The sequence below is a fragment of the Monopterus albus genome, unplaced genomic scaffold (assembly GCF_001952655.1).
Source record: "Monopterus albus unplaced genomic scaffold, M_albus_1.0 scaffold148.1, whole genome shotgun sequence".
NCBI lineage: Eukaryota > Metazoa > Chordata > Actinopteri > Synbranchiformes > Synbranchidae > Monopterus > Monopterus albus.
The window spans coordinates 248948-258976 of NW_018128028.1; the positions used below are offsets into that span (position 1 = coordinate 248948).

The 10029-nt window shown below is 39.0% G+C and overlaps 1 protein-coding gene across 1 annotated transcript in view; it reads right to left on the reverse strand.

The window, feature by feature from the left end:
- Positions 1–2502: 2502 nt before the first annotated feature.
- Positions 2503–10029, reverse strand: part of gria3b (glutamate receptor, ionotropic, AMPA 3b) — an 87570-nt gene continuing 80043 nt past the window's right edge. Inside the window, exons 14-17 of the mRNA XM_020614611.1 lie at positions 9858–10027; positions 8963–9077; positions 4513–4760; positions 2503–3596 (exon numbers count right to left, since the gene is read on the reverse strand). Coding sequence (XP_020470267.1) covers positions 4515–4760; positions 8963–9077; positions 9858–10027 — 531 coding nt within the window. The 3' untranslated portion in view covers positions 2503–3596; positions 4513–4514. The remainder of the gene's footprint in view (positions 3597–4512; positions 4761–8962; positions 9078–9857; positions 10028–10029) is intronic.

Genomic DNA, 10029 nt, shown 5'->3' on the forward strand with positions numbered 1-10029 from the left:
CTGAAGAATACTAATGGTATTTCTGTGCTAATATTTGTTTTTTCAAATCTCATTCAGTCGCACCCTAAAGGCTTTGCATATGAATTCCATGTGTCATTTGCCTTCGTCTGTGTTGCCTTTGCAGTCATTAAAATGTGTTTCAAAGACAGAGCAGCAACATAGAATTCGAAAAGGTTAAAAAACAACAAGATGAGGAAAGTATGCTTAAAAAGATTAAATAGCTATAAATATGAAAAACTGCCCAAATAATATCTAAAAAAAAAAGCTGTACTTATAAAAATGCGTTTGAAGCTAGTGAACCAGAAAGCTTTTTTGTGGCAGTAATCACAGTATCCTCCTCATGACACATCCTCCTTCAGTCTTTTTGATTTTTTGTTCTCTCTCTCTCACTTTCACACACAAAACCTTCTTCTCCTTAGTGACAAAGCCCATGTTATATCAGATTAACTTTCTCAGCCAAAGGCCCAAAGAGGCAGTGAGCACAAGAAGCCGGCCCATAGTCGCACAGTTTGACATGTACAAGAAGTGTGCAAATACACGGCGGGGGATGATTAGTTGTCCTCTGGTGGAAGGAAATGCACTCTCCTGCTCCTGTTATTAGATTAACAGTTTCTCTCCCTGAGTCACGTTCTGAATTAGAGGCCTCATCCTAATTGCTTGTTGCCTCTTGTTCCACTATTCTTGCAGGACAAACACTGACACTGTGTCGCCTTCTTTTGATCGGTGAGCAAACTAATTCTGGAGAATAGTCTCATGAGCACCATGTGCTGCAGTGCAGTGCCATCCTCGCGCTCTACTCCCCCACATTGTCTTGTTCCTGTTGGAAAGTAGTTCAGGCATAACAAAGAAAATAAATAAATAAATAAAAACACCACTAAAGGAGAGGCAGTGAAGCAAAGGAAGAACAAAAAAGCAATATCCTTTCATGCTTTGTCAGAAATGGGCTGTTTGGATCGTACGGTACAGTAGTGTTTCACACAGACCGAATCTATTCAACAGGATTGGTGCAGTGAATAAATCCACAACCACAGTGTCTGCATCCAAAAATGAAAGAAGAAGAAGAAAAAACATTGTTCTTTTGTTGTGTTTGCTGGATTTTGTATTTGAACTGTGGCAGGCTGGTTCTCTGGAAGGAAGGAATTCATTTTACCACACAATACAGACCTCGAGACCAGCAAAATGACAGCCTGGGCCCCATCGAGCCCTTTGCTGATTCACTGTATGTGTGAGTGTTTACACTGTGGGAATAAGTAGGGTTTATATGATTAACTGTCCCTTTGCTGTGGTTACTTAAGCAAATCCGGGTGAAAATGTCCTTCCTAAAATTTAGTTTTGAGCTTAAAACTTGAGATGGATTAATAAGTGACACAGCATATGTGCGAAGTGTGCTTAGTAAGCAGTTGGTGGCTATAATAAGTCATTATTGATTGTGTCACAAAGCATCTTACAAAAAAGAGAGAGGGAGAAAGATCACAAGCCAGATGAAGCCGTCAATGGAACCCTCAAATGGTGAATGCAAGGCAGGAGAGCAAGAAGGAAGCAGATGGTGTTTACTATTGATTCAAAACATGCACGCACACACTTCCACTGACTAACAGCTCAATATTGGACCGATACAGGGAAAACTCCTCTCTTTGTGTACTTGTCTGTAGGGGGCTGCTCAGTCTACTGATACACCACCGGCACCATACTTGAGTTAAAGTATACAGTGTGTTGCTGCTATCCCTGCAGGAGGAGGAAAAAAATCATCCAGCATTTTATCCAACACACACACAGGTTTATATAGTGGTGTGCATGATATTAACACAAACACAGGAATTTTTCTGTACATTTTATTTACAAAATGTATTAAAATTCTCTGTACAAGCGCCTCAGTAATGAGGTTCAGCAAATTATGCATGCATCTCTTGCTTTTTTGTACTCACTACTATGCCTGATGAGTTTTGCTTTTCCCGAAGGTGAGGCATACAAAAAACACACACACACACACAAAGGTGAAGCTGATTTACAAAAAAATAACCAGGGTCAACCTAAGGTCAGTTTGTGTGTAGAAGAGCTCATCAAGCATCACTGATTTCACATGCAATAACCAAAAAGAGAAAAAATGGGAAACCAATCATTCATCTTTTAATATAAATAATTCTCATTTAACTAAATGTACACATATTTCTCAGTGTTTCTTGTTCTTCACATTATCTGCCCATAGTTTTAGGTGATTAGATAACTATCTTCCTAAATCCTATGGAATCACAGTCTTTTTTGAAAAAACAAAAACAAAACAAAACAAAATTACAGCAATATGGAAATGTGCTAAGCTTCAGGACTCTCCCTGGTATAACCTTATATAAATCTATTTTCCATTGTATTCATATATTTTTCATTTTCATTTACTAAGTGATATCACCAAACACTGTAAATGCTGCTTAAAGGAAAACAAAAAAAAAAAAAAAAAAAAAACTCTGATATGCCCATTCTGACAGTTATTGCATGATCAGAAATTGTTAAAGAAAATGGTAAGGTAATCCAAAATACTACAGTTCAAAAAGCCATTACTGTTATCCTTTAATTGGATTGCAGTTAATCTACAATTGAATTACCCTTTTTATTTGGTTTTACTTTCATGTACAGAAGACTTGAATGACTCTAGACTTCATGGAAAAAACTGGTAGGAGCTGCAAACCTTAGTGAGTCAGCACTTTGACTTTGATATTTTACAAATTGTAAATCACAAACAGATGATTATTATTATTATTATTATTTTTAAATCAAGCATTAATACTTTGTTTTACACACTCTTTGTCATACAAAACACACTCTTGGCAGTATTGGAAGTGCGAATTATGACCTGGTTCTGTAGTACGTAAAACCCAAACAAGATCATCTTCTCATCCTCTTGAGTCCCATCGAAAAGTTCAGAAGACAGCGGCAGCAGCACCAGAGTTTAGAGTACAAACATCACACTCGTCACTGTTTAGGGCTGAATGGCATTTCACTCCAATAAGACCAATCTGCATTTTAAAACAAGTACACGGTCACCATAAGTGACTTGAAGCTGTATAAAACCTATTGTTTAATAACCAGTGTCTTATAGTGCACTGAGTAGAGCTGATAAACTAATTTGAACACATATTGTATAACCAGTGAAAATCTGGCAGCAGAATGATGAAGAGTAATTTCACCATATTGATTACAAGAAACCAATTAGACACTTTTCCTGTAAGATTCCTCATCTGTCTGGCACTTCAAAATGTGCTTAGGGTTGTAAATGATGGCTTTAGTTCTCTCATACATTGTGACATGTCAAATGTATTTTATATATTCTTTTTATCACTGCACCATTCTTCTGTTTTGTATGAGTTTCAAGCAAAAAGCAATATCATTGTGAATGAGTTGCATTGATTGGACTCAGAGTTCCATAAGGCACTGAGAGGTGGGAACCGCGTCGGCTCTTGCCGTGACCAGTCGTGTCGTCATTGCAGATTATCATGCTGTGCCCGCCCAAGAGGATTTTGGGCTCGGAGCTCAATCCCCGTGATCCTGTCCTTTCATTGATGTTCATTCACAGTTGTAAGAAACAATGGAAATGTTTCCGAAACCTGTGTCAACATACAGAGCACAAGGAAACACAGATTTGTTGAGGTGTATATGACTGTTTGGCAACCTTGCATCTTCATATGACTCATGTTTGGTAAAAATCTGTAAATTTGAATTAAAAAAAACGAATTTAAATGAGTAAAAACCAGTAAATGTGGTGGGTTTGTTTGAGTTGAGTTCAAGGAATGCTGGTCATCCACCTGACATGGGGTTATTTTTAAAAATATATTGCCCTCATTTTTTAAAATCCCCCTAGGTAACATGACTGACAGTGCTGGCAACATAAGCAAACCACCCACCAAAAGTCCCCCCACTTTGACTATCTGACATACATAACGTCACTTTTTTCTAAATGGCTTGTGTGCACTTGAAATCAATGACAAACACAGAAAAATAATCAAACTTTCTTTGCTTTAGCAGAAAATTGTGTGTTAGTAAGATAGTAAGACCCTGATTGAAAAAAAAACATGTTTTCAAGGCCTTTAAATTCTGGTGTGCTGTCATACTATATTTGTGTCATCACAGTTTGTGTTTAACAACATGAACAACAGAACTGACACACAATCAATACAATCAAACAAAAGACTAGCAATTTATTTTACACTGACCTTATCACAGTATGCTATTACTTGCTATAGAGAACTATGTTGTGAATTTCCATGGGATTCTAGTTGTATGAAGTGATAACTGACCTATCAGTGAAACTTAAGATTCTACAAAAGGAATAGTCCCTATGAAAATTGTTGACAATGGGTTCTGTGTGCAGTATTGTTCAGAAGGATGAGGACTGATTCTGCAAAGAGGCAGCTTTTCAAGGTGCACTTCAATATGTTTTATATTAGCAATGGATGTTCTGTTAAGCCCAATATAACATCCTTAAATGATTTCACAGAAAATTCTGTGTGGATACTGACGTACCTCTAGATCTTAACGCTCTCTGTTCCGTATACGTTGTAGCCTTCTCTGTATGTGGCAAAGTTCTGGGTGTTGGTCGGGGGAGCCGGCTTAAAATTCTGGGCATTCTTGGCCAATTTCAGCCGTTTGGTTTCTTGTCGTGATTTATAACAGAACTCTATCAGAGCCACCATCATGGCCAGCCCCAGCCCTCCAACCAGAATATAGAAGACACCAGCCACATTGCTTAGGCTGAGAGCACTTGTCTTGTCCTGGGAGAAAGTGAATGACATAGTTAAGAGATTTGCAGTAGAATGAGGGCAGCAAAACAAAATGCAGCCTGTATCCTTAAACTGAGCCTGCATAACCTTGACTTTCAACAATAAAACTGCTTCAGTAACTCATCGTACTCTATCTTACTCATGCTACAGTGGCAGATTATAGATATTAACAGCTACAAGCTACAAAAATTGAAGATGTAATGAGGCGCTAAGGCTATCATTTTGACTGAACTGATTTTCCTATGGTTGTAACAAAGTTATGGGGAACTTCAGACTGCCATCGTCAAACCATTCTCCCTTAAGGAGAAAGAAGCCAACTGTTAATGCTCTGTCTGGCGGTGAATGCAGAGCTTTCCCTTCCCTATGCTAGATGCATGGAAAATGGCTTCTGCTCTTGACCATGTTAGGAAGCTGGTCAGTATCGCATAGGTCAACAGCCCTGAAAATTTCTGTCTTTTTAAATCCTCTTTGTGCATTTCATGGCAACAATGTCATACAGTACAGTCAGATTCATACTAGATGAATGATAACTCCATTAAAGCTAAAGAACACGATCAAACCATTTTGCTGCTGCTTACGTACCAAACATATTTATTAAAAATTTGTTTATTAGAGTTTTACTATTTGCAGTTTAACCCTATGAGCATAGAGATATTATAAAACTATCTAGCAACCCTAACCTGTAATTCAGAGTCTTCAGTTGTATCTCAGAGGGTTAAATAGTGGGTTTATTACATTCCCCGACTTCTTATAATGTGCAAACAGAACGTCTAAACTCAACTCCCAGAAGCCACAAGATTTAGAGGACACCCTGCAGTGCTCTGGTCGCTTAAAGAAGCTGAGTAACTTATCACAATAAGAGGCTTTGCTTGTTCATCACACCACAGGAGGCCAAAGAATCTAATAGACGCATCTCGATGCAAACTAGTAACGGTACAAATAAATCAAATTTTCATTAACAGTTTGGTAAATAGAAACAGCAGCATAATGGTCAAAGTATAATGAAAGTCAAGAGTGAAAATGAGCAAAAGTAGCATTTATCAACATCTGTTAACTGCTGTAATTCAGTTAAAACAGTGTAGCTGAAAGGCACTTTAGCAATTCCCTCGCACCATTAACATTACAGTTTTCACAAAAATAGTGTTTCAGCATTTTATATTGCATCAAAAGTGTCTCATTTCTATGGCATAACTATTTGGGAAAGCAGTGCCATGTGTTAAAACCACAAACTGTTACAGTTTGTGGCCGAAAAATTTAAATATTAAAAGAAAAAAAGGTATGTGTAGCAAGTAAACAATAATATATACTATAGCTGTTATAGAAGTCTTGTCTTGCATATGAACAATACGTCAAAATGCAATTTGGAATCAGTACAAAAGACCTGCAGCGACTGACCTTACTTCCAGAGTCCTTGGTTCCACATTCACCCTTATCGTACCACCATTTGTTTTTCAGCTTGTCTAAGATGCCTTGTTCACTGAGTTTCAATACTGCAAGGTTTACAGGAGTTCTTCACGTGGGAAATAACATAAATAACATTATATTATGTTATTTTATGTTATTCAACTTTTAAACTACTACATACTTTACAAAGCGATAAAGCAGGGCTCCTGGCTATGTCAACATCACAGACAGCAGGCATTCTACCTAATACCTTCATAACCCCTAGTCTAAAGCCAGGACCTACCCATATCGCTTTGAGTAATCGGCAGACGCTGTTAGCAGGGTGACAGGCAGGTACTGAAAGTACAACCTGCACGTCTAAGAATATCAAAAAAACACTGAGGTACAATAATTTGGGAGCAGGTACTAGATTACAGGGGCTTTCTGAACAGCATTTAACAAGTTCAGTCCAATAGGAGGTCTGTCTTAACAAACAGAAAAATCTAAGTGATAGACACTACCTGTCCATTACCACAAGATCAGCTTAATCCTGTGATAGCCAATGCTGTAGTCACTACAATGACACAAATCAATTCTGAAACTATTAAAACCAATTTCAGATTTAAGCAACTATGCCCAAAAGTGAAGGCTTAATGAATTCTTATGTGTTATATCCGACATATCGCTAAGAAAGCCTTATCTCCCGATTATGCCAGATTAGTGTCAGATGAGTGTGTCCTAACCAAACTGCACAGCGCTGCAGCACTAAGCTCAAAAACATCAGTAGAATAATCCCACTCATATCAACTTTTAGCTGCATAATCATACATTTGGCACAATTGTTTCTTTCCATTTGATATCTCTAGGATATACTGCATATACCATGATGTCAGAGTACTGTATGTCAGAATAAATTGTCATCATCATTCCACTAATCTAAATTATTTCAGGAAAACACTATATAACCAGATGAACATCACATTTTCATTTGTGCTTCAGGTTAATCTCTTTGTAAAAGCAAATAGCAAATTGGTAGAATAGAAAAATGGTAAGTGGCCTCACTGCCCCCTTGGAATAATGTCATCCAAGGGGATCCATGCAATGCATATTGCACTGAGAGAAGATTACACCACTATATATCCCTCAAAGCCAATCTGGAGAAACAGATTGTGAGGAGCAGACCATTGTCTTGGATTGGAAAGACATTGATTAACAATGCAATTACCCTGTAACATGCTTTGTGTGTAAGACTCAATCTAGGCTGCAGTGTTGTACCTAAAGGCAAGAAAGAGCTGTGCTAAGTGCGTGTGAATGCAGCTGTGTGCATCATGTGCATCTCCTGATGTCTGTTGGAACACAGAGCTGGAAACAGCACAGGGTCAAGTGATGCACTATTTGAAACAAAGCGCTCCAGGCCACTTTATTCTAATCGGGCCTTTGCACCGAGTCCTGGAGAGCCAAAACAGACCAGGAAGCAGACAAAGACCTTTGCATGATAGAAGATCAATGACAATACAAAAGACAGATGCTTTCAAATGGCTCTTGGGCATGCTTTCAGCAGCACAGTGAGGCCTATTGAGCTCAGTGACTACAGTGCATACTGTAGCAATGTTGTAATCTCAAACACTGAAAAAAGGGGCATAAAAATCATTTTAGGAAATGAACCACAAGCATTTACTGTAGTAATACATAATTTGATCCATGCCTTATGCAGCCACTGGTGGCGATGCTGCAGCTTAACTCTTTATTGTGGTCCAAACTATGAGAAATTACTTTAAAGGTGTAATGACACCATGGGACCCTGTTTGTAATCTAGCCAGTTACCTGATCTATATCATCACATATGTGCTAACTGTATTGTTTGTCAGTAAATTGACCTGCTTAGTAAACAACATAATGGCACTGCCTTGTAGATAATTTGGTGAAAACATCACAGTGCTTAATGGCACATAACCTAAGTAACTTTATAAGTTCTCACGGGTGAATGGGGGGTTCACACTTTGCACCGTTAGCTCCCATAATGGAAAAATCACTCATCATTAATGAGTTGGAGTAGAAACTGAATGTAGTGGAATCAAACCATAGGTGGTCCTTTGTTTAATTAGACTTCTAACATTTGCCTGCAATGCTTCATCCCCTCAAGACGCTGCTGTTCCACTTGCTTTCCTGTTGGCCTCCAGCTCAGCAGCCACGTCGAGGTTTTTGCAGTTAAGGAGAATTTATCACATTGCTTTAGGTGTCACGGGTTCTGGGCCAGTGTCATAGATGTGATGCAGCTGTGCAGTGAGGTACCGCAAAGCCACATTTTTACACGATTAGCACATTTCACCTTCATGAGGGAAGGCTGCAGGTTATGGCCTTTTCAATGTAGAAATATTCTCTGGCAAAATTTGTGTTTTATCTCATACTGACAAAGCTGCTCTGACAAAGTCCTAACTGAGACTAGGTGATCTGTGCTACAGGCATGTAAGGATGGATAAACACAGCTTAGTCTTTCACTGTTGCAGTGCAGCCACATTCACTTCAACCCAGTCAAACACAAAGAAATTCATATTTGAACCAAATGTACATGACCATTACACTCTAAATAAGCCTGAGTAATATTTTTCTGTTGGCCAAGCAAGGGCTCCTTAGTTTGATCTGAGCTGTTCAACTGACTGGTCAAACTCTAAGTTAATTTGGTGATCTGCCGTGGGGCGGCAGCAGGTTGGCTGGGGCAGACAGTTGGTTTGGTTATGGTTGGGTTGCTCTAACAGCCTTGCCGATTACTCTGCACTATGGTACCCGATTGTGGTGACATCGAGGCTGACCTTGGAGTCACCTCCCCCGCTGCCGCACTCTCCCTTGTCGTACCACCATTTGTTTTTCAATTTGTCCAAGAGGCCTTGCTCATTCAGTTTTAACACTGCCAGGTTAACAGCATTTCTTGAAACGATAAAACATAACTTGTAAGAAAATGCACAGGTCCGTGAGAAATCTAATGCAAAGTAATAATTGTACTAAGCATCATAATGACAGGTAATGGTAGTGAAACTACCGCTGGCAAAGCAGGGGCTTATGCACAGAATACTACTATGTCTTTATCAGAATGGTCCAGGAAAGGGCAAATTGTTTAAGAATTTAAGGACCATGGAGAGTTAAGAAAGGCTCATATAAGGTAAAGAAAGTGTTAAATCTTGGAAAAGGTGGCATGGAGGGTTGCGTAGTTTAGAACTGAAGTGTGCGGGATGGGGACACTTGTCATTGAGAAGAAAAGTAACAACAACAAACATCATGCAATTAACATTCGTCACAAGTGACAGCGCAGCTTTTAAAGGCTAAATTGAAAAACCATTGAAGTGTTAAATTAAAAGTGACAACACAACAGTCAGGTAGGACAGCACATGGGACAGAAGGAGAGATTGGAGGAGAGAGAAAAGCAGCGGTAAGAGAGACATAAATATGAAATGACTTAGTTTTAGCCTTAATATCTGGATATGATTCCTCTGGTATAAAATAGAAACTCGTTAGCACATAAACAAATCTTTAAAAAACATTCATTATCATTATATTTGCTTCCTAGGGCATGAAAGGCATACTGTACTACCTTTACCTCTGTGTCTATAAATAAATAACAAGAGGAAGAAGAGAATGACAACAGGGGGACATCAGGGTAGGTGGAATACTATAACAACATGGAGGATATTGTTATATTATTCCACCCACCTTAATGCTGAGCCTTTGGGTGTCGCCACACCGTAGCCTTTTGAGTCGAGGTTCCCGCCCACTTTCATGGTGTCACATGGCTTCCGCTGCTCGATGTACTCATTCATGGTGGACTCGAGGAGAAAGGCGAACTTGCCCTTTGACTTTCGTACCCGGGCTACGCCATCAGGCG